At 48.9% G+C, this 25,191-nt stretch overlaps 1 protein-coding gene across 12 annotated transcripts in view; it reads left to right on the top strand.

The window, feature by feature from the left end:
- The window catches only part of DCDC2C (doublecortin domain containing 2C), a 94,013-nt gene extending 70,324 nt beyond the window's left edge, over positions 1-23,689 (top strand). For 6 of the 12 annotated variants that reach the window (XR_013349893.1, XR_013349892.1, XR_013349891.1 and 3 more), the window contains 4 exons: positions 6,533-6,596; positions 16,699-16,746; positions 20,234-20,625; positions 23,436-23,689. Coding sequence is in view for 6 of the 12 variants with exons in the window: in XM_077844240.1 (XP_077700366.1) it covers positions 6,533-6,596; positions 16,699-16,746; positions 23,436-23,491 (168 nt within the window). In the remaining 6 variants the exon portion in view is untranslated. Of the gene's footprint in view, positions 1-6,532; positions 6,597-16,698; positions 16,747-20,233; positions 20,626-23,435 lie in introns of those variants that run through there. The other 6 variants (XM_077844240.1, XM_077844239.1, XM_077844243.1 and 3 more) reach the window with 3 other exon arrangements.
- The last annotated feature ends 1,502 nt before the right edge of the window (positions 23,690-25,191 follow it).

Here is a 25,191-nt window from a genome sequence, read left to right as displayed (position 1 = left end):
CAACACCTTTTGTTGAAGAGATGTCTTTGTCCCATTGCATAGTCTCGGCTCCCTTGTTGAAGACATAATCATGGTTGATTTCTGGGCTTTCCATTCTGTCCATTGGTTTATGGGTCCATTTTTGTGCCAGGACCATACTGTCTTGATGTATTTTTTTTATTTATTTATTTTTGTTGGGGGGAGGGGCAGACGGAGAGGGAGTCTTTTAAGCAGACTCAGTGCTGGGCACAGAGCTCGACGTGGGGCTCGATCTCATGACCTTGAGATCGTGACCTGAGCTGAAACCAAGTCCAACGTTCAACCAACGGTACTACCCAGGCGCCCCCTACAGCTTCGTAATATAATGTGAAGTCTACAATTGTGACGTCTCCAGCTGTGCTTTTCTTTTTGTTTTGATTGTTTTGGCTATTTGGGGTCTTTTGTGGTTCCATACAAATTTTAGTGTTGTTTGTTCTAGTTCTGTGAAAAATGCTGTTGGTGTTTTGATAGGGAGAGCACTAAACGGGTAGACTGAGTAGTATAGACATTTCAACGGTATTTGTTCTTCCAATCCACGAGCGTGGAATGTGTTTCTGTATCTTTGTGTCATCTTCAGTTTCTTTCATCAGTGTTGTATAGTTTTCAGTCGACCGGTCTTTCGTGTCTTTGGTTAGCTTTATTCCTAGATATTTTATTATTTCTTGGTGCAATTCTAAATGGTACTATTTGCCACATGGTACGTTCTGATGAAAGATGAAATGATTACTCAGAGTCCAGTATCTTGGAACAAAGAGAGGCCCGAAGGGGCTACACCATCAGACACCGCCAAGAAGTGTGGGTGCCGAGGTCAAACCCCAAGCCTGGGTCGGCTCTTGGTGTTATTATTGTAAAATGTAAAGTATGTGGGAACAAGGAAGTATAAACGACTCAAGAAACCAATCACATGAGGGGCAGCAGGGAACTATGTGCGTGACTATGTGCATGGATCTCAGGGGGGGCATTAACTAGGGGGCCGAGGGTGACGGGAGACCTGACCTAGAAGGCCTGACCATCTACCCACCAGTGTCGCTGTTTTCAGCATGTACTATTTTCAGTACGGACCCATGGTAGGAATGATTGGCTTTTGCACACACATAGAGCTGTAGCCATTTATGCGTGTCCCTGTTCTTATTCTTTTTTCTTTTACCTGCTGAGATCTTGCTCTCTCATAAGTGTTTTCTTAATTTCTCTTTCTGCTGCTTATTATGAGTGTATAGGAATGCAGTGGATACCTGTACCTTGATTTTCGTATCCTGTGACCTCATTTTTTTTAAGAAATATTTTCTTACCTTGCTTGTACTCGATTATTCCATGAGGTCATAGCTATTACATGATCATCAGTATTTAACCAAATCCTATCATTTTCCCAGTAAATAATTTTGATATCAAAAATAAACATTTATTTAAAATATCTCATTTCCTTTATCCTGCAGAAAAGGGGGAACACACCTATGATGTGTAAGGGAGGTTCATTGTTATGCAGGAAGTTAAAAAAAAATGTTCTTAACCTAATTTCAGAGAGCGCCTACCTGGACTGTCTTTACTACAACTGCAGGGCCTTTGCAGTGAGATTTTCATGGTGTTATCTTTTACCCCCATTCTGGCTTCTCAGGGAATTGTAATGTAGATTTAGGAAAAGTCTACCTTCCATTGAATTATTAGTGACACTTTCTTTCTAGATCTATTTGGACTAGACTGGATTCAGATTCAAAACTTGGCAATATAGGGGCACCTGGGTGGCTCAATCAGTTGAGCAGCTGCCTTCAGCTCGGGTCATGGTCCCTGGGTCCTGAGATCGAGCCCCGCGTGGAGTTCCCTGCTCAGCAGGCAGCCTGCTTCTCCCTCCCCACCACTTGTGCTCTCTCGTGCACACTTTCTTTGTTTCTCAAATAAAATCTTTAAGCAAAACAGAACAAAACTTGGAAATATAAACTGAAGTGAGGATGAAAGCAGTCACTGACCTGTATCAACTTAACATTTTTTTCCTTATCAATAATATGGATAACTAAAAAAATAAAATATGGATAACTGAAAATCAAGGAAATAACCCAAATAATCTCACTTAAGTGAAACATCCCTAATCCAACCTCATGAGGACCCGTGCAGAGCTGATGACAAACAATACACCTTTGATCCTTTCTGCTTACTCTCTGGAAGGCCTTTGGGGTAAGAGAGAGTGGCATTTACGTGTAGGGGAAGCCAGGAAAGGTGCACGTAGGGTCACAGTGATGCTGGTGCCTTGGGGAGGAGCCATATGTGCACCACTAGTGACCCTGCAAAATGACAAAGAATGAATGTGTCACCTCGGGCCTATGTTTTCGGTTCTTCACATCTGCAAGATGTTTTATTTTTATTTATTTATTTTTTTAGAAATATTTTATTTATTTATTCATGAGAGACACAGAGAGAGAGGCAGAGACACAGGCAGAGGGAGAAGCAGGCTCCATGCAGGGAGCCCGACATGGGACTCGATCCCGGGATCACACCCTGGGTCGAAGGCAGACGCTCAACTGCTGAGCCTTCCCAGGTGTCCCGTGCGAGATGTTTTATTTTTATTTTTATTTTTTTTTGTTTTTTTTTTTTGTTTTGTTTTTGTTTTTTTTTTGAGATGTTTTAGAAAGTATTTATGGCGACTAGGTTTTTTTTTTTTTTGCAACTAGGTTTTTGCAACTTTTTTTTTTTTTTTTAAAGATTTTATTTATTTATTCATGATAGACACAGAGAGAGAGGGGCAGAGACACAGGCAGAGGGAGAAGCAGGCTCCATGCACCGGGAGCCTGACGTGGGATTCGATCCCGGGTCTCCAGGATCGTGCCCTGGGCCAAAGGCAGGCGCCAAACCGCTGCGCCACCCAGGGATCCCGCAACTTTTGTTTTTAGTGTTCCATCTTAGAGACGGTGTAAGCCCGTACGAAGGGCTTACCACATGCTTTCCACGATGCCGCAGGCCAAACCAAACAGTTCCAGTGAGAACAGTGATAAAGTGCAAGTACAGAAAAACCTCATTTATCTCTCATTTTTAAGCAATGCTGAGTTTTGCAAAAGTGATCCATATACTTGAGGCCTCTGTAGATAAGCCACGATTCTTCGTTTTGAAAAATATGTCTCCTGATGAAGTCCGTCGTCGTTTTGCACACAGCAGATCTCTTGGCTGTGTTGTTTGATGTTTCCAGAGAGGACTGGGGTCCCAGGCTTCTGTCTCTTTGCAGAGTGGCTCCCGCTTGCCGTGCTTTCCGGGTTCTCCTACGAACTTTGGTTTTTCCTGCTTTCTCTCACCGTGGGACTAGGAGTGCCTCCTGGGGCTGGCGTGCCCGCTCCGGCCTCACTCGTGGGCGGGAGGCAGAGGGACGCTTGCTGGACGTGCACCTGCGGGCTCCGGGGGGACACTGGGACTTTCCCACGGACAGAGCACGTGGACTTCCACGTGTGGCCTCGTGGAATGGTTTTGATTCCTCTTCACCTTTGGCTCCCACCTGAGGGGCTGTCCCTGGCATTCTAGATCTCAGGCCAAGGAGGGCTTGCTCCTGGGCCCCCTGACTCATGTGCCTCTGCTCGTTCTGCTGTTGTCTGGGTGTCTGGGCGGCTTCTCGCAGGCTCGCCTTAGCAGAGCCAGGAACTGTTGGGTACACCAGCGCCAGAGGGTGGTCCTGGTTTTTTTTCTTTTCTTTGAAAGCTAATGTGATTTTAGCAGCATCATTGAGGTCTAATTTTCAAACCCTGGGATCCGGGGGGCTTTGGCAAATGTATCCGAATGCCCAGTTAGCGGTGGGCAGGAGAGCGGGGTGGGCTTTCCAACCAGACGGTGGTTCTCGGTTCTTCTGCGACTTCCTCACTTCCAGGAGTTCACCTGAGATTTCCAGGTGCTCAGCTGCCCTGAGCGGCCCCCCGGCCTACGTGGGCAGAGAGGCTGTGATTTCCGGCACCAGAGCCACGGTGGGCGAGGAGCACCCCGGCCAGGCCCGCGGGAGTCGGGGACCAGCACTGCCCGTGGGCAGAGAATCCCCCCGTGTCTCTGTCCTTCCTTGGTGCTTTCAAGGGCTGTCGTGGCTGTTTTTAAGGACTGTAATGATTTCTTTTGTTTTATAATTCCAATGGGCAGGAAGAGTCACCCCACTCAGCACTTGGCACCATCGTTCCTTCTCGGGTCCGTTTACCTCCTTCGTAAAGACTGAAGTGTAGTTTACGTCCGGTGAACCCCGCCTTCGCAGTGTGGAGTCTGGGAACCACGCAGCCGTGTTCCTACCGAGTCAGACGAGGACAGGACATCCACTGCCCCCAGGTCCCTGGCGCCCCTCGTCCTCCACCACCGGCCCTTCCTCCCTCCCCTGTGACCTGGTCGCCACTCGGTGGAGGGTTGGGGGGCTCTGTCCTGAGGTCCCGCCTCTCCCATGGTGACGTGGAACAGGAATTGTACATTGTGTTTCCCGAGGAGTCTTCCACCCACGGTGATACATGTGGGACTCGTGGGGTGGCTGGGGTGGTGAGAGTTTTCATCAGAGGCAGGAGAGGGGTTTACTGACTGTGCAGCAGGGGGGCAGCCCGGAGGGCCGCAGAGGGGAGGCTGTCTGCCAGGGGGCAGCGGTGGGGGGTAGCAGTGACAGGGGCAAGATGAGGACCTATAGGAACTGATGGGACTTCCCCGTTAGGGTCCCTGGGCCCGACTGTGAGCAGCCGTCGGTCAGCCAGGGCCTCTGGGCGATGGGAGTGGGGTGGCTTGCTGGGTCTGTTCACTCCCAGCCCGGGTCGCTGGTGGCCCTTGGGCCTCACTCTGGCCCCACGGCACCTCTGCGGCCCGACGGCAGCGTCTATGGGAACCGTGGCTCAGAGGGACCCCAGTTGCCCTTCCGCCTGCGGAGCAGTGCTCCACGTTGCGGATCTACCACTACGTGTTGTGCACTCACCGGTTGAAGGACGTTGGGTGGTTCCCAGTTTTCTGCTGTTTTGAAAAGAACTGCCGTGGGCCTCCACGCACAGATTGGCTAAGTACCCAGGGGCGAGGGTGCTGGGTTTTGCGAAGCCTACGTAGCCTCGTCACGTGGAGAGCGGGCACATGCTCCCACTCCGCCCTCCGTGGAGCCCTTGTTGGTGTGTCCTCTCTCTCTCCATATGTAGTCCGTGTGTTAAGGTTTGTGCAAGATCCTAGTGTCTGGTTTCAAGAGGGTCATGAGCCCGCGGTTTTCATGCGATGCCTTTAACTTTGACGGGTTTGCTACCAGGGCCAGGGGGGCCCAGAACCTGCCCCCGAGGGGGGTGGTCTGGAAAGAGCGCTGAGAGGCAAAGCGCCCTTCTCCTACCACATGGGGGACATCCGTGTGGCGTCCCCAGTCAGCACCCTTCGTCCCTCGGGGGCGTGGTGTTCATCAGGTTCTCCTCCGTGAACGTCCTACTCTGTGCGTCGGAAGCCAGTCCCTAGGTCTCGCCTCCAGAGGACGTGAAGTGTGAACTCACCACCACCTCATTGGGAATATTTGCTCCTTGTCTCCAATTCAGTTATTTGTTTCCGCAACCATGTATTCGTGTCCGTGTGGACTTCTGCACGTTCATGTTCTGCTCTGGCTTCTAACCCAGGTTTACGCTGTTCGCTGTCCTCATGGCTCCGGCGTGGGTCGTTGTAATTCTTTCAGCCCGGCCCCGGATCCTTTGACGTGCTTTGTTATTTGAAGAACTCCGTTTTCTCCCATTACCGTGAGCTCCTCCAGGCCTGTCCGCTGTCTCTGCCTCCGCCCTGGAATCGGCCACCTTCCGGGGGGCCCTGGCTGTGCGCCCTCAGGCCTGCTGCGCTCGCTCTGAAATCTTCCTACCGCTCGCCACCCCCCCCCACGCTCCGCTGCAGGGCAGCCGGTGGGCGCTCGCTCAGGCCCTGTCCCTCCGTGGCCGCGTCCGTCTGTCCTACATTCTAGGCTGACTGGTTTCCCTGTGGCCTCAACTCTCTCTGATGAGCTCAAGAAGATTGTAGTGTCATAGATTTTTTTTTTTTCACGTTTTCTTGTTGTTAGGATAGGAGGGACTCTTTCCAGTTTTCCACATTCCACAGTGAAGCTGGGTCATTTCTGGTATGGGAAATGTTGGGCAGGATGAGACGGTGGTAGAAAACTTGGAGCGGCCCACAGGAATCTGTGTGAACCGGGTCCGTCGGTCCCAGTGTCTGGCTCAGTCCCTGAACTGCCCGGAGCGAAGGCTCCAGCACACTGGGGCTGGAACCTGAGACCAGACGAGGGGAGCTTTTCTCATCCATGTTGACCCATGGGCTTCACTGATCTTGGTCTGGACTCACGGCCCCGGCCAGAGTGAAGGTGGCACCTGCCATCTCATGGAAAGGTAGGTAGCCTTCCAGCGTGGGTTGTCATTTTTTTGCAAATCAGTGTTGAGTGCAGTCGTGTCTCTAGTGGGCTAATGCCTGTTGCAAACCTCAGTTCTCAGGGTGCGGTTGTAACTGAGCGCCCTGCTCTTGGGACTCCTGGTTATAGGTTAGAGAAAAAAGTTCCAGCTGCTAACACTGATGGTTTCTATTTCAGGAAGACAATTCACGAATGTCTTTTAAGAAAAGCTTTCCCTTAAGACAGAACACAAAGAAAAAAGGTATGTCATGTAGATGTTGAAGAAATAGAAACGTATATATACTCTGTCGTAATTCCACCATGGGTGAGGACACTGGTACGATCCTGTTATAAACAGCTAGTCAGGCTTGTCTCCTAAAATACGGTTAAAATATGCAGAGAACATTCCATAGAGCAAAAGTCTTGCTTCTTGCCCACCACCCCTCTCTGGGCCCCCACCCCAACCCCATAGAATGGTAATAACATCAGCAGAGTATAAATGCTTTCCTACATTGCTTCACAACTGTTTATTTGTAATCATATATTTTTTAGGTTTGTAGTTATTTAAAATTTTTTTAAAGATTTAATTTATTCATGAGAGACACAGAGAGGGAGGCAGAGACACAGGCAGGGGGAGAAGCAGGCTCCATGCCGGGAGCCCGACGTGGGACCCGATCCCGGGTCTCCAGGATCACGGCCTGAGCCAGAGGCAGATGCTCAACTGCTGAGCCACCCAGGTGCCCCCGGATTTGTAGTTTTATTTTTTATTTTCTAATTTAATTTAGTTTTTAAAAAATATTTTATTTATTTATTCATGAGACACACACACACACACACACACAGAGGCAGAGACACAGGCAGAGGGAGAAGCAGGCTCCATGCAGGGAGCCCGATGTGGGACTCGATCCCAGGACCCCAGGATCATGCCCTGGGCTGAAGGTGGCGCTAAACCACTGAGCCACCCGGGCTGCCCAGGATTTGTAGTTTTAAAAGCAGTTTGATGTGTAGGCCTTTCTGCTATAACGTGTCAGCCACGAGGAGTGGGAACTTGGGAAAAGCTTGGGAAATGCTTTGCAAATTGTAAAGATCCTACGGACCTACGCATCATTTGTCTTTTCATTAGGTGAGTGGGACACCTTACAGATGGGGGGCGGAGGCACAGAGTGGGCAGGTGTTCTCTCCAAGGTCACATGTTCTTTCCTGTTTCCAAATCCTCCTGCTGCAGCAGAACCCAGACGGCGTGTCTTCTGGGGTCCGAGGGTCTCGTAGGGGCGGGAGGGGGCAGTTCGTAGCCTTGCATCATGACTTGCATCTTTATTAGCAACGACTGTGCTCGTTGGATGGAACCCAGCCCCCCAGACAGAGCCCCTGCAGCCCCTTTGCTCTCGGAAGTTGGTGAGTGAACACAGTTCCGTGAGACGGTAGTGTCTCCTGAGATTACCTCATAGTCGGGATCGCCTCGCTCTGCTGGTTGCCCCCCGCTCCTTCCATGGACCCGTGTACTGTCCCCCTTGGGAAAAGATAGTGGGGTGTCTATGCAGGAGGGGCTGAAGGGAGCTCTGCTGGCTCATGGGGAGGAGGTGCGCCCAAACTCCCTGGCCCCTGGGCGGGCTGTCACCTGTACGTCTCACTGACCACCAGGAGAGCCTGGAGCATGTGTGGGTGAGGAGCACCGGGTCCCTGTCAGGCGGAGCCACCATGGAGCCAGAGGGACGGCATCTTCGGGCCAGCGAGGCCGGGCTAGAGGACAGTCGCTGCTTTTCAGGCTCCAAGACGGTAGTGAGGTTCTCTGTGCTGTGGCTGAGTCTTTACACTATTTCCCATCTGTGGGCTGGGGGTGGGCACCGGCTGGCTTGGGACCCATCCCGCCTTATCATGTTGGGGGCTTCAAGTTTTAAAGTTTCATTTTAACTGCTTGCATCTCCATGATGGAAATCTTTCAACAACTATTTCTATTGGGTGTTGGGGAAAGAGAGTCTCCAGCGAATGTCGGGGGAATGCCCACCTCTTGATTTTTGACGCTTCCCGGCAACTTGGGAAAATCATCACTCGGTAGGATAATCCTCAATCCTTATCCCCGTAGGATAATCCAATCCGCCAACAAGATGATCAGAGGATTGTTATGTCTTGTTTGGAAGAAAAGAGGTGTGCGAAGCACGTCCCCAGGTGGTACAACTGGGAGGTGGGGTGTGCCCGGCGTGGGGCCCACACGAGGGCCCCTGATGGCCGCCTGGTGACCACAAGGGAGCGAGCCCGCTGGGCAGGCTGGTAGGTGGGCCCCCAGCACCTATGCAGTTGTAGCTGAACGGGTCCCAACCACGGCGTCTTTATTTGTTCTTTGATTTTTAACGAAGGGTGCTCTTCAGGTGACGGGTCACGCCAGAGAAATCCCAGTGGCCAAGCCTAAGCGTCTCCCCCCCACCAGCCATGCCCGGGCCGCTCCCTGCGCTCGAGGCCTGGAACACTTAAAAAATCATCCCATGGAACGCTAGGGGCTTCCATAGAGTGTTAAGTGCAGGACACATACGCTGAACCATTTGCTTTAAGGGCACTTGTAAAATACGCACAGATTCCAGGACACCTCCGTAGACATTTCCTTTTGGTTTTATTTTCCTTTCAACGACCTTGCCAGGTGACCATCCTCCTTTCTCAGAGGAGAGTGGAATGACGACCTGCCTTGTCCTTGGTGGCACAGGTGACAGAAGAAACAGCAGAAATTCAAGCAAATCCACTCCCCCCTCCCCACTCCGTCGTTGGTGAGGCGCTGCCCCGAGGGCCTGGGGGCACCCCCCTGAGCCTGGTCCAACCAGCCCCTGCCGGATGGAGGGTTTGCCCCTCATTCCAGCACCGTGTTGCCCCATGAGGTGGCTGTGGGTGACTGTGACCTGTCCAGTCTGTTTCCAAGCGCCTGGTTCCCTGTGGGCTCGACTGCATAGAGCTGTGGTTCAGTCACAGCCTTCAAGGTCGCAGGCCCTTTTCCACTCAAGTGCTGTCCACGGGGCTGTTGGGGTTAGCCCGCCAGTCAGGGGCCACTGGAGATTGTGGCCTGGAGCAAGGATTTATTTGGGAAAAGGTAATGAGCCCCTTTCACACCTCCCTTAAAAGATGTCACCTTTCCTACCAAGCGTGCACGGCTGTCAGTGGCCATCTGTCCTGCAAATGCCAAGGAAGCAGGTGCTTCCAGTCCTGGAGTCCTGGCAGCTCTAGCCCCGTTTCCAGAGAGGTGCTGTGCCTTCTGGCATTTTCTCAGTGTTTGCGGCATTTGTTTTTCTGGGGCAAGGAAGCCGTTTTAAGTCCTTGAGGGTTTTTTCTTTTTTCAAAAAAATATTTTATTTATTTATTCATGAGAGACACAGAGAGAGAGGTAGAGACACAGGCAGAGGGAGAAGCAGGCTCCCTGTGGGGAGCCCGATGTGGGACTCGATCCCAGGACCCCGGGGTCACGCCCTGAGCCGAAGGCAGATGCTCAACCACTGAGCCACCCGGGGGGCGTCCCACGTCCTCGAGGTTTAATCCAAGGCGGTGATAAGTTCATTTGTTTGTTTTCTGTTCCTCGGAGTGATGTTTGGCTGTGTCCCCTTGCTGTTAGTTTTGCTTGTTTTTGAGAACTGGGAAGTCGAGGGACATTCAAAGTGAAGGAACAAAAGAATCAGAAAAAAAAAAAGACCAATATTTTTCCCGCTGTCATTTTCAGCCTTTTTACTTTGCTTCAGAGTATTCACAGTTCCAGGGACAAAGTCAAGGGACTGTGCGCGATGCCACCCTGTGCCCGGGTGCCTGGCTCGAAACCCCCCTCTGCAGCCTCAGTGCCAGGGGCCCTCACCTGTTGCTCCTCTGGACGCCGAGGGGCTCGCAGCCACCTGGCGGAGCGTGGCCAGGCCAGACTCTTCGGCTCTTCAGAGGCTTCATTAGGTGGCTCTGTTCCCCCCTTCCTATGATTTTAGCCAATCTGGAAACTTAGGACTCATTTAAAAAAAATTCTAACTTACTGATTGTCATTCAAAGAGCTGCTAACAGTTGGTGAGACTGTGGGTCCAGCAGGTGGGATGGCCTCAGAGAGAGCGGAGAACACGTACCTAGCATCCACCTTGTCTTTTGGCTCAACGCATTTTTAGTTCAAAAGCACATCACCATTTTGCGTGCTTTTCTTTTCTTTTTTCTTTTTTTTTAAAGATTTTATTTATTCATGACAGACACACACACACACACACAGAGAGAGAGAGAGAGAGAGAGAGAGGCAGAGACCCAGGCAGAGGGAGAAGCAGGCTCCATGCAGGGAGCCCGACGCGGGACTCGATCCCGGGTCTCCAGGACCATACCCCGGGCTGGAGGTGGCGCCATCAGGGCTGCCCATTGTGGGCTTTTCTTAAGCGTGGTCTATGTTGACCGCCTCTCTTGACCTGTGGTAACAACAGTCTGCTCCGGCAAAATGAATTATGACGGTTTATCGTTTAACTCGTTTCCTATCTTCGAGTGTGAAGGGGACTTACTTGCCTGAACCAGGCTTCTGCTCACTTCTCTGCTGTTCTTAAGGGTGTCATCCGAGCGACCCCGAGCCGAGTGATGATTGGTTGCAGGGCTGTCGGCCCTCATCCCCCTTCCCCGTGTCCCCACCCCTCAGTGGGTGCATCCTGGCTCCCTCTCTTCCTATCAGGAGGCCACAGGATAGAGCCTCTGCTCCAGGGAGCTGCTCCCAGTTCTCTACAGCGTAGAGTGAGGCCAAGCTGGTGTCTCAGCTTCCCTTATGCTTGGAAGCCACCTTTGCTTGAAGAAGTGGACTATTGGTAAGTAGGTGTGGGAAGGAAGTAACTGAGCTCTAAGGCTTGTGAGGCCAGCCCTGGGTGGCAGGGGAGGGTGTTGACCACGCAGAAAACAATTCCACTGAACGTGCATCTTACCTTAGCAAAGGAGAGGGAAAAGTGAGAGAAAAGCAAATGGTCGCTGTTGGCCTGGAGTCTGGCCCTGGTTTGGGTTTCCCCGTGTACCTGCGGCGTGCCCGAGTGCTCCGTGTGGGCCCGGGTGCTTGGGCAGGAACTCGGCCAGCTGGCAGTTCTTTCCTTTCCGTACCTTACAAGTGCTGTTATTTGAGAGGTTTTATTTTTTTTGGGCAAATTCGTTTAGTGTTATCCTATGATCTTTTATGTAGGTAGAAAATGATGCTTAGGACGACAACGTGGTACAAAGGGGAGTAAGCGCCGAGCATCCACAAGTAGCCCCGCAGCCTGCTGTCTCCCGCTGTGTCAGCTCAGACCAGTCCGGGGGCCCTGAGCTCACTGGTCAGAGGAGGCAGTGGCATCAGCGGCTCCCTTTCAGTTCAAGTTGGGCTGAATTGGTGAAATCTGAGTGTCGTTCAAGTCTCCCTGTTAGCTTTTCTGAGCTGGCGAGCGTGTGAGGCGCTGCCCTGTGCCTCCATGAGGCTGCCCACGCTGAGGCTGCGTGGAGGGCCTGGAGGTGACTGTGGGGACAGCTGCCCTGGGGGACGAGAGCTCAGTGGCCCCATGGGCTGTATGATGGGATTGACGTGGGGGTTGAGTTTGAATCTGATCTTTACCTTTAGACAGAACTCGATCCAAGTAATTCTAGAGAAAAGTCTTCACTATACTCTTCTCCTTAGATACTTTCCTGACCCCTAAACCTCAGTCGTTTCTGAGCATCTAAGATCTCTCCTTCCTGTGTGAGCCGGACCAACTCGGGTCCTGTACAGCACTTGATCTGCAGTCATTCTTGGGAGATGTTGCGGTTTGCTTCCAGAGCACCATGATAAAGCAAATACTCCAGGAGAGCGAACATTGCAATAAACTGAAGTCAGACGAAGCCTTTGGTCTCCTACCGTACAGAAAAGTTGCATTTATACTGTAGTCTGTTGCGTGTGTAATAGCACGCAACATCCTTGCATCTAAAAAAACAACGCACATCCTTGAGTGAAGAAATACTTTATTGTCAAAAAATACCATCCTCTGAGCTTTAGGTGAGTGGTCATCACTGCTCACACATCGCCGTAACACGATGACAATGATGAAAAAGGTTGAGATATGGCGAGAATGACCAAAATGTGACACAGAGACCCAAGCAAATGCTGTTGGGACAACAATGCTGATGGACGTGCTTGATGCAGAGTTGCCACAAGCCTTCAGTTCATAAAAGAACCCCTGTATCTGCAAAGTGCAATAAAGCAAATTGCCATAAAAGGAGGTCCGCCCACATACGAAGCCCTGCTCCAGTTTGGTAGGATCAATAACGTTAGCTCGATTAAGAGATCCTTCAAGTTCATAAAAATTGTTTCTTGGCATCTGTACAAGTTGAGTTTATATGGCTGCTTTCCTCTTCAGTGATGGGAGACTACGTGCCGTATACACGGGGAGAAGGCGCTGTTTCCCTTGCCTTTCCCGAGAGCCATGAGGTCAGGGTGTGGGCTTTCTCCTGTTTGTGGGCATCCCTCCTCCACAGTGGTCTTGGAGAGGCTGTCCTTGGATAAAATAAAACTGATAAGGGAACATCAGTGTGTAATTACTTCTAAGTCGTATCAAAACGATTCGAGAATTGATAGAGAGAAGCCAAGTATTCATCAGAGGAACTGAGCATTCGGATGAACCTTGTGTGTGTGGAGGGAAGTGTGCTGGACCCAGAGCTTGGGGGCGAGTACGTGCCCTGCTCCTGGAGTCTACGGCATCCAAGCAAGTCACTGAGACTCTGAGAGTTACTTTCCTCACCTATAGAATCCATAACATATGGCCCTGTTGTAATGTTCAGTGAGGACAGACATGCTGGGAACTCTACACTGTGTTCCAACACAAGGCGGTTCTGTTCTTCATTCTGCGCTTCCTTTTCGCGGAGCCCCCGAATCCTGCAGGTCTGTTTGCATGTCCCGCTGAGGCACCTGCATCTCTCGGCTGGGCCCAGGGTCCCTCTCCTGCCATGGCACACCTTCAGCAGTGTCTCCCTTTAATTTCCAGCCATCTCTGCACACCTGATTTTGACAGGTCCTCCAGGTGGCATTTTATTGTCCTTGTGTGCCGAGCGGCTATTCAGGTTGAAATGATCCAGGAAGGCATCCTCTCCTGCTTCCACTGTATAGTTTTGTTGAATTTCTTGGCCAGTCCCACAGGAATGATACCTGTAGCATAATGTGCCGTTGTCCCTTTCAAATGCAACGCATGAAGAAAAGAAGAATAAATAGCTTATATCATGATTGGAATTTAGGCTAGGAAGGGACCTTAAAGATCCAGAAGCCGGGCCCCTCATCTCCTCTGCAATTTCTCTTCCGATGAGGTTCTACTCTCACTACTATCTGGATCTTATTTTTTAGGTGTAGACTAAAGGGCAAAATTAATCAGTTTTTAATCTTTGAAAGGAAACACTGGGGCATGTTGTAGAGTGTAGACCGCGGGGTCAGGGCTGGTACCACCAGAGATGAAGTAACATCGACCTAATGTACCTCTTGGGAGGACACAGTGGGAAAGGCACTGCTCCTCTGTGTTGCCCCCTCAATCCGTGACTCCTGTCCACTCGTGAGAATAGATGAGCCACACTCAGCCTGGGGGACGCTCCACGGAACCCGACCAAGAGTCTTCAGAAGTGACCTGGCCATGGGGAGTGAGGAGAGCCTGAGGAGCTGTCACAGTTTGGAGAACGCCAGGACACACGACCAGTGGCTGCAAGGTGCTGTCTCGCATCGGATCCTAGAACAGAAGAAGGATATTAGAAACTACTGGGATCCAAATAAAGCGTGAGGTTACATGGTACCGTTTTAACGCTAATTTTAGTTTTCGTGACCGCACCACGGTTAGGTGAGAGGTTGACTCCAGACGGAGCGGGGTGAAGGGCGTGTTGGGACTCTGTCAGGATGGCAGGGGGCGGTGGACACAGGTCATCACGTTGCTTGGCAGCGACAAGGTCCAAGGTGTGGTCTCGGGGGGAGGCTGGAGAACAGGCTCGCTGGATGTGACGAGGTGTCAGAGCTGGGAGACCAGGACGGGAAGGTGTGTCGCAAGTGGCTACTGAGATCCCCGAGGGTGACTCGGGGGCTCTGGGAGGGAGGGGGTGGCCTGAGTTGGGGGGAGAGGGGCGTGGCCAAGGGGAGGGTGGGCGGCGGGTGGAGTCTGAGGACAGGAGCTGTGTGCAGAGGGGCTGGGATGTTTCAGCGGGGAGGCCTGGAGGTCCTGACCGGCGGTGAGGTGCAGGGAGGACCCGTCCCCACTTCCGAGCATGTGAAGAACAAGCTGCCATCGCTTGGGAAGACGAGTAGGGAGGCCGTGTCCTCAGGAGGGTGCGACTTGGAGCATCTGTCCTGCAGGGCACTCGGAAGCTAGTGTACCTCTGGGCCAGTGGCCTGCATCTGGAAGTTCACCCCAAGACTGTAAAGTCAGACAAGTTCTTATTCTGTAGATTCCCACTTAAAACAGCAAGCTGGTGCGTCTGTGACTTAAATTTATTTCCGTTTGGGGAGGAGGGGCTCTTCTCTTATTTTTCCGAATTTTCTATCATGAGCACATTTGAATACAAACGAACGATTAAAATAATTCTAAGAACAAAACGGTCTATCCTGGCTGCAGGCGGGCTCCTTGGGCTACCCCGTTATTCTAGGTCCCCCGTGGGGCACGACTCCTTCAAGCCACTTACCAGAGAGGCTGCGAATCCAGACTACTTTTTGGCTTGGAATTTGTTTTTTTTTTTTTTTTAATTTTTATTTATTTATGATAGTCACACACAGAGAGAGAGAGAGTCAGAGACACAGGCAGAGGGAGAAGCAGGCTCCATGCAGGGAGCCCGACGTGGGATTCGATCCCAGGTCTCCAGGATCGCGCCCTGGGCCAAAGGCAGGCGCCAAACCGCTGCGCCACCCAGGGATCCCTGGCTTGGAATTTGTAATTGCCTCTAAGGACTTGGGAAATGTCTTTGCCGATTTATTTAAAAATATTCTAAAATAAATAAATAAATAAATAAATAAATAAATAAATAAATAAATAAATACCTTCTAGCCCGCAGAGAAATCAGACGCATTAGGTAACAGTTATGGACTACAAAAATTAATTGCTCTCTAACTCTGGGCTTCTAACTTTTTTGCCAGGGATTTATACCTTGAACCAAAACGTTGGTTTTATTTTCACCAACTTGAGCCTGACGTCTTAATCCATCAGGAGTGGCTGCCCGGTAGCCTGGCAGTCACAAAAGTCCGTGGCAGTGGACACACGGCTTCCGGGCCCCGCGTGCTGGAGACCTGACGGGTGCTCGAGCTCTCGGGGGGCAGCAGCGGGGCGTCCTGAGCCCCTCCGGCCCCCCGGTGGCCCCCAGCCCACTGCTCTGGAATCTGTGGGTCTCCCGTTCCTTCTCGTCCGCCCCAGTTTTCAGATTCCCCGGCTGCTGCTCTTGGCAGTTTAATCTCTCCCATCAAGTCTTGTGACAGCTTCTCGAGTTCCTTCCTGCAGTGGCTGGCAGCTCCCCTGGCTGCTCTGGTGCATCCTTTCCATCCCCCTTTGCCAGAGCATCAGGCCTCCCAGCGCGGCTTCCGTCCAGCCTTTTGGCTCCTGGGTTCAAGGTCTTGGAGGTGCTTCATAGCAAAAGTGTTCCTGTGTTACTCATGCCCGAGGCGGGGGCCCCACCGGTCCCGCAGAAGCGCGTATCTGTAACGGGCCCGTGTTTTCATGCTATGTTCCTGCGCTGGCAGGGACTCCATAAAAACCTCACAACACCTGAAGTCAAAGCGAAATTGCCAGATAAGCTGTTAAATGGGGCGGATCCGCACAAGCTGCTGCGTTACGTGCAGCGTGCCGTGTGCATTGGCGTGTTCGATCTCGCAGGCGTTGACGCGAACTCATGCGTTTCTACTTTTAGCGTTTTTTCATTTTAGACTGAATGTTCCGTTTTTATTGCTATTTACTGTTGGGCTTTTTGAAAGGCAGCTGTTGTGTAAGTTGAGCTGGTTTACATTTTCTGGGTATTCGTAGGGTACACCCGACACCTGCATTTTACGGTTTACTGGTGTAACCGGAGAGACTCTGTTACCTACTAAATCTTGTGTGGAGCAGAGGAAATGCCACCATATGCCCCTGACTTCCCTCGATGAAACTGCACGAGGAAGCAGTTTATGAAAAATGTGCTTTTCTTTAGAGGAAGAAAAAAAAGATCACAATTTTGCCAGTTGCCCTGCGATCTCAGAAACTACAATTTGCATAATGTTGGCAGGACTTTCTGTGTTATGATGCACGACTATCCTTTTACTCAAATTGGCTCTAAACTCCCTCTACGCTGGTCAACATGGTTATATCCCAGCGATTCCTTTAGATGTAGGTCTTACATCTAAATCTCATGGGATGTAAACCTTCTGGTCAGTTTATTAATATCTGGATTTTTCTCTCTTTTTTCAGCATCTCTCAAGAACCTCAGCAAGAATAAAAAAGTGGTTCCATTTCCTGGTAAGAGAGTGAATTTTCGGTGATCATTTGTGGGGCGTGTGTGACATGCACAGATGCATGGTCTGGGCTCTCTTTGTCCATTTGGGAGTTTCCCACTGAAAATGTCCCCAGGGGGTCACTCTATGCATGGCCCCAGCCCCGGCACCCAGCGGCCCTCCGTCTACTGGCAGCTTTCCACTTGTATTATGTGGCTTTGAACAGATGACTCTTTCATCACTAAGCAGTGTAAGCGACACTCTGTACGGCCCGGTTTTTTGGTCGTTGGTAAGAATGGGTTTGGACCCAACCATATGGTGGTGCTGTCTGGCAGCCCACAGTTCAGTCCAGGTGTTATGCAAATATTTTAATATTTCACTGAATACCCTTCTAATATTTTGTAAAAAAGAAAAACAGGAGTAGAGAAAGGAAAAACCAAAGCTCCTGACACTTGTGACAAAGAGTACAGATTTCAGCAGATAGATAAGCGCACCCAGATGACACCCTTTATCCCCATGAAGAGGTGCACTGGGCTGTGGGCTCAGCTCTGGTAAGAAATGTAGCACACGTGTGTGTGGCACCAGCAGCATCTCACTGGCGGCTGCACTTAAAGGCAAAGAGAGCTCAGGGAGTTTGGAAATATGTTTTTTTCTATATTAATATAATGCCTATATTATTTCATATTAATATTTAACGTGACTTTGTAATACATTTTATGGCAATCTGTTACATAAGCATGCTTTATTACCTTAATTCTATTTTTAATCTTGCATATTCTAATTTTCTTTATGTTTAGGAATGCTTTATGTGTAGGACTGGGGGATGGCCGGTTCATTCGTTATTTATTACCTTATTCTTTCATTTTTCCAACATTTTCTGAGTACCTTCCGTGGGCTGGGTTGAGCGGGGTGCTGGAGACACAAGGCGGAGTGAGGCAGCCCTGCCTGCGTGTGGGGACAGGTGGACTGTGAGCAGGGATCACACCCCCTGCAGGAGGAGCGTGCAGGGCCCCATGCTGCCGAGTGAGCCCCGGCGCTGCACGCCTCCCCGGGGTTTGCAAAGGGCTGCTGAGGCCGTGTGCCTCTCACTGCTCTGCTGTCACTGGGCACATGATCATGTGACCCTGTGGTGGCTCTTAGTCCTCCCCCTTGCTGATTACACTTGTATGTGATCACGAGTTGGTCACGATGAGTTTTTAAGGCTCATTGTCTGTTTTCATTCACTCACCACCGTAATCCTACATTTTTAAGATTCATACATTTACTCCTGGGTTTCAAGAAAGAAATGACTGGAACCCAGGGAGGGAAGGAGACTTGTCTAATATTATTCATAAAGTAGGGAGCCAGGACTCGCATGAACACAGAAGAAAGCAGTGTGGAGCTGCCGGGTCTGTGCCGGGTGCTAGCTGGGTCTGTGCTGGGTGCTGGCTGGGTATATGATGAGAACCTGTCTGGGTGTGTGCTGGGTGCTAGCCGGGTGTGTGCTGGGTTGTAGCTGGGTATGTGCCGGGTGCTGGCTGGATGTGTGCTTGATGCTGCCTGGGTGTGTGCTGGGTGCTGGCCAGGTGTGTGCTGGGCACCTGGCTGGGTGTGTGCTGGGTGCTGGCTGGGTGTGTGCTGGGTTGTAGCTGGGTATGTCCTGGGTGCTGGCTGGATGTCTGCTTGATGCTGCCTGGGTGTGTGCTGGGTGCTGGCTGGGTGTGTGCTGGGTGCTGGCTGGGCCCGTGCTGGGTACTGGCTGCTGCTGGGCGCCGAGGGGCGAGGCTGGAGGAAGCTCAGTGTTGCTGCCCGTGGGGAGCTCAGTGTGGTGGGGGCGGCGCAGATACACACAGGTGGGGGAGGTGCAGAAGCCTCGGAACATTCCGGGAGGGCGAACGGCTGCCTGCCGGGCCCAGGACAGAGGCTGTGGGGGTGTGTGCACCGTGTGACACAGGAGAGGTCCGCTCAGGTGAGCGTGGAGGTAGGTGCCGATGCCGGCGGCGGCGCTGAGTCGGCCTGAGTACCGTGGCCCGGCGGCCTCCTGCGGGGACACCGAGTGGAAGGCAGGCCCGGTGGGAGGTAGAGACGGGGACGCGGGTCACAGCGTCGGGGGCCCCGGCAGCAGGTGGGCTGGGCACAGGGACGCCGGGGCGCAGGGACTGCACAGGACGTGGTCCTTTGTCCATGGCGCCCCTGGGTGCCCTCCCCTCAGGGCATCTGGCTTGCCATCTCCCGCACACGGCGCTGGCACTGGGGCTCACCCCACACAGCAGCCTGCAGCCTGGGCCAGGGGGTCCCGGGTGGGGTGGCCTGGCTGAGGGGCCCCGGGCTCGGCCCTAGAAGGGGACTGGCCGGCCTCGCTGTGGCCTGCTGTGTCCCTCTGAGGGGCTGGGGTCATCCTGCCGCTACGCAGGGCAGGGCCGATGTGCTCAACTTATGTGAACGTGACGTTGGTGGCAGGAGGGGAAGAGTGAGAGCATTGCCTTCACCCACAGCATCTGTAGGGGACAGGCCCTGGGGCGGGCATGGGCTGGAGGGGACAGTGTGCCCTGAGGGGACAGGCCCTGGAGGGGTGTGGGCTGCACAGGGGACGTGTGCCCTGAGGGGACAGGCCCTGGAGGGGCAGGGGCTGCGGAGAAAGGTCTTTTCGGGAAGACCTGTGGACGTGAGTAGATTGAGCAGACCTGGTGACAGGTCAATACCTGCGGCAGGGATGAGGTTGGAGTTGGGCTTCTGGACAGGGGTCTCGGTCTTGCTTCCGTAAAGGAGAGAAAGAAGCGGTTTTGGGGAGGCATCAGGCCAGCACATTATCCAAAGTTCCCGGCTTCTCTGCGGTTCTGTGAGCCTCATGGTGAAGACATCCTTCTAGGAGTAACTTCCAACGGTTCTCCTGTCAGTTTCCAGGGCCGGCCTTGCAGTCCCTGTGCCCGGTGGCCTGTGTCACCCTAGGAATAGCGGGTCTCGGCATCAACAAATGTGGTTTGGCAAGTGATAGGTTAATAAGTCCCTCATAGTCTTTCTGCTTCTTTAGGTCATTTTCTTCTGTTGGTGCCTCTTCTGGAGAAAGACAGTGGCTCTGGATTCTCCTGCACTCTGATTCTTTTTTTAAAATTTTACTAAAAGTGCCTTTTTTTTTTTTTTTTTTTTTTTTTTTACCTCAGTGACCTGCAGAAGAAGCAAGGGCCTTTCCTATGGTTTTTCAGTTTTTAGACAACTAAAGGATTGTATCTATTTAATATTTGGTAACACATTATACTTGTTTCTCTTAAGCTTCTCTGATACTATTACATTCTACCTATTTTATGCTTGTTTAAGATATTTCCAAGTGGGAACAAAAGTGATAATGTATGTAAAGCACAATGTAAATGTGACGTCCTATGTGAGACTTGTTTTTGTTAATATTATCACTATCAATATGAGGTCCAAGGATAGATATAGTGGCAATGTTTGTCATTTTATGATTTATTTCACTTGGTTTAAATGGCTACTATGTTTACTGGTGATTTTGTTTTATTTTGTTTACTGAAAACAAGAAAAAGAACCATATGGCATTCTAGAGGAAAAAAACACACCTGCACTACTAGAACCCGCAGTAAAAACAGAAGACCAAAGCGAACCACCCATGGGACAAGAACCACAAGAATCATCATCAAGACAATCAGAAGAAGAATATGAGGAACAAGAATTGCTCAAGCAGCCATCCTTGGGGCAAGCATCCCAAGAACAGGTGCCCAAGGAACAAGAATCCCTGGAACAGCCATCCTTGGGACAAGAAGAGATGACCCAGGGAGAAAAAAACTAAACAACAAAAACCATGAAAACAAAATATCAGCCACGTTGTAAAGAACAACAGTCAGAAGCTAGAAAGGACCAGAAGGCAAATGAAAATAAAATTAGACATTTTTTTTCACATTATACTGAAGAGGTATGCTAGCACAATATTAAAATTGTGCATTTCATATTTTGGTGGCCAAAGTTAAAAACGACTAAGACTAAATTCATCTGGAATTCCTTCCTGTGTTCCCTGAATGTAAAGCTGGAAGGGGGTGGGGGAAGTGACTAGTGAAATGTCATGTAGATCCCCACCTGGCTCCCACCCTCATTATTTACAATATTGGTCTGTATCTGGTATTCCAGAGTGACTCATCTGCCCTGAATATGACATGTATTTACATAGTGTGATCGATCATTGATTAAAAATGAGTAAAGGTATCTTATAATTATACACATTATATGCATACACCCAAGCACATATATACATCACACGCACACATGCACTCACATATGCCTTATATGTCAGAGATTGACAGTAGAACCCATGGAAAGGTACATTTTTGGTGATTAAGAAAATACAGATTATACTCACTAAGTGTGTGAACTATGGATGTGCCTCAGTTTACTCATCCATAAACTGGGGCTAATAATAATACCTAATTCATAGTTTGTTGGGATAACTTAAATAATGCTTATTATAAGAACAGTGCTGGACACACTGTTTAGAGGGTACTAAACTATGTTAGTAATGTTAGTTTTACTTCATTTTGGCTGTTTTTTCTTTGTTATTAAATGAGAGAAGACAAGCAGGTTATTCTACCCAAATTCTCTGCTAAGATTGTTAGTGTACTTGACTCCTACGGTTAACCGAGCTTCTTGGCTGCCAGAACAAAAATGGAAACAAGGATTTTGGGATCGTCAAGGTCTTTACCGTTGTTAGTATACAGTGTTGACTTGTCGATGGAGAAGGAAAAGCTACCATTTCATGGTAACGATGGCTTCTTGATTTCTTGTTGGACATGCCTGGAGCATTTATGACACCGTAGGGAGGGAATTGTAATCACATGGAAACCACCTCCATCTTATCTGTAGGTTTTCTTGGTTAACTGATACGTTTCTGGTGGAGAGCCCACCGATTCTGATCTAACTTCATGCTTAGTGCATATTTTGGTGCTTGAAAAATAACTTTAGGATGGCATTTCCTGCTCCTTTTTGCCAGAGGCTTCTGTCCCCATGTCCTGATGTCTGGCATGGGAAGAGGATGGATTGGGAGTGAGAACTTTGGGTCTAGTCCATGTGCCACCTTTGTTGACTGTATGGTCTTGAACATTTATTTGTCCTTTCTGAGCATCAGTTGCCTTCCGTAAGATGAGAATGTTAGAACCGTGAACAAATCTAGAGATGGCAGAGGTCACAGCGGGCATGTACCGTGGTCACCACAGGGGTTTGGAGGCTGGTCCTGAGTCATGTGTAACTGTAGCTTTAGGTGGCAGGGGCAGGGCATGGACTCATGTGTTTCTTTCCTTTCTTCCTTAAAAAAAAAAAAAATGTTCTAAATCCACTGTAATACTCAACCTACCATAGTACAGAATTATCATATGAATCAAATAAAATTAAGCTTTCTGAAATTCATAGTACTACCCTGGTGTAATATAGGTTCATTTAATTTTAATGAATACATGAATACTGGTCTTCATGTAAAATACCACATCTGGATGATGTTCATGGGGTGGAGTTTCAGGGAGGTTTAGGTGCCAGAGGGATGGACTGCTCAACTCCTTCAGAGAGTTATTAAGTATTAAAATCAAACAAAAAAAATGCAGACCCCAACAATGCAATGGTGTCTTAGCATATTTGAAGAATGGGGCTGAGGTTGGAGGGGAGAAGATGGACAAAGGGTCATCTTTATTTTGTTTTTAACTCTAGTGTCATTAGCCTACAGTGTTATATTCGTTTCAGGTATACAATACAGTGATTCAACACTTCCCCCCGACACCCGGGGCTGATAAGTGTCCTCCTTCATCTCCATCACCTATTTCATCCATACCCCCACCCGCCTCCCCTCTGGTGACCGTCCATGTGTTCTCTATATTTAAGAGTCTGTTTTTTGGATTGTCTCTTTTTTCCTTGTCTGTTCATTTGTTTCTGAAATTCCACATATGAGCAAAATCTTATGGTATTTGTATTTCTCTGGCTTATTTCACTCAGCATAATACCCTTTTGTTCCAAGTGGCAAGATTTCATTTTTTTTTTATGGCTGGATAATATTCCCTTGTGTATATACAAACCCCCTCTTCTTTATCCATTTATCTATTGAAGGACACTTGGGCTGCTTCCACGTCTTGGCTATTGTAGACAATGCTGCTATAAACATAGGGATTAAATTAGTGTTTTTGTATTCTTTGGGTAAACACCTACTAGTAGCAATCGTTACTACTGTGTTGTAGGGTAGCTCTATTTTTAACTTTTCGGGGAGCCTCCTGCTGTTTTCCACAGTGGCTGCCCCAGTTTGCATTCCCCACCAACAGTGTAAGAGGGTTCTTTTTCTTCCACGTCCTCGCCAACACATGTTGTCCCTTGTGTTTTTGATTTTAGCCATTCTGACAGGTGTGAGGTGATGTGTTGTGGTGGTTTTGGTTAGCATTTCAGGAAGGGGCTTCTTTAGATCAACCACTGAACTTAATGAGATAGCAGAGGACTACTGAAATAATTTCAAAATAGGTTTTCAGGGGTGTTTCTGTATCGGTACCTGCCTGGAAGCCAAGTGCTGTTTGGATGCCCTGTGATTAGCTTTCATGCCATATTGTAGATTCTCAACATGCTACAGGCTGCTGTCTAGAAAAACACCCAGAATCTAGACTCTAACAGGAATATCAGCTCTTGGGATCTGGGAATAAAATGTGACCAGATAACAGGTTTGGGAAGTTCCATTTTAACCTGCTTTTAAAAAATGTGTTTCAGATGGCCTGGGAGTGGATACCAATAAACTAAAAAAAATCACCTTTATATCTACTTGACATCAGTTTTTCTTCAATCATCGTGCTTCCATCTCACATATGGACATTTTAACAGCGAGAAAATCACATCTGGATTGAAATAAGCCCATACACTCTGTCTTCTCAAAAGCTAAAGAGGAAGATTTTCCAATGGATTCCATAGTGTTCTAATCTTTTCTTGGTGGTATTTCTTTTTAGTAAACATTTAAAAGCATGAAATGTGGTTCTTTATAATTAAACCTCATAAAAATCATTCAAAAAACAGAGGAATTTGGAATAAACTGCACATATTCCCCTCATTTATTTTTTTGGAATGTGTATTGGAAGGTATTATTGCATTTTTATTAAAAAAATTTTTTTTAGAGAGGGTGGGAGGAGCAGAGGGGGAGGAGAGAGAGAGAATATTAAGTAGGCTTCACACCTAGTGTAGAACCCCACATGGAGCTCGATCTCATGATCCTGAGATCACCACCTGAGCTGAAATCAGGAATCAGACACTTAACCTACTGAGCCACCCACATGCCCCTATTGTTGAATTTTTTTATACAGCTTAGAAGTTTTCGCAGTTATCTAGAACTGGTATATGAAGTTCTAAGTGAGAAAATATTTTTACCTTCTGAACGATCAGTTCAAAATGAAAAAAAATATCCAAGGTTAGGTGGGAAAAGGATATTACTAATTTATTTATTTATTACTTATTTTCATATTTATTTATTTTATAAATTATTTATTTTCATTTATTCATTTTCATATTTATTTATATTCATTCATTTTTGTAAAGGGTATTTCATAATACCCATACCCATAATACCCATGCAATTAAGTATGAAGATTTAAATTTTCTTTGGCAAAGATTTTAATGTCAGCAAATGACATCTGCCTTCACATCACTTGTTTTTGAAGTTGGTCTGTATTAAAGTTTATTTTTATTTAACTTTAAATGTCAATTTCCTAGATTGCTCTGAAACTCATATTGCCTCTTTTTTCCTGGAGTGTAGCTCATTTTTTATTTTATTTCATTTTGTTATTAATTTAAATTCACATTAGTTAACATATAGTGTATTAGTAATTTCAGAGGTTGAGTTCAGTGATTCATCAGCTGCTTATAACACCCGGTGCTCATCACATCGCAGGCCCTCCTTCATGCCCATCACTCAGTTACCCCATCCACCCACCCACCCCCCCTCCAGCAACCCTCAGTTTGTTTCCTAGAGTTAAAAGTCTCTTATGTTTGCCTTTTGAAAACAGCCAGATTTTATGTGCCATATGGGCCCATTTTCAAAACCTTCAAAGAATTATAATAATTCATAATCCCATTTTCATACACTCTAAATCAAACTAGTCTTTTTTTTAAGATTATTTATTTGAGAGAAATAAACTGTGCATGAGCAGGGGGAAGGGCAGAGGAAGAGGCATGGAGCCCAACATCGGGCTTGATCCCATGAGATCACGACCTGAGGCAAGGGCAGACGCTGAACCGATGGAGCCTCCCAGGTGCCACTAAATCAAACTAGTCTTTGATAGAAAGTTGAATATGAAGTTCAGTTTCCCTGTAGAGTGATTTTCTTGGTTGGAATTGTTCAGGGTTGCTGTGCTGATTCCCCATGCTGCCGGGGCTCAGGGTGGAGTCTTTCCCTGGAGCACACCCAAATGGCTGAAGGTCTCAAGCACTTGGAAACATATGAAAGTTTTCAGGGATGTTTTTGCAAATTTAAAATGTG

This window comes from Canis aureus, chromosome 12 (assembly GCF_053574225.1).
Source record: "Canis aureus isolate CA01 chromosome 12, VMU_Caureus_v.1.0, whole genome shotgun sequence".
Taxonomy (NCBI): domain Eukaryota; kingdom Metazoa; phylum Chordata; class Mammalia; order Carnivora; family Canidae; genus Canis; species Canis aureus.
The sequence above is the reverse complement of the archived record's forward strand: the minus strand, read 5'-3'. Positions and strand labels throughout refer to the sequence as shown.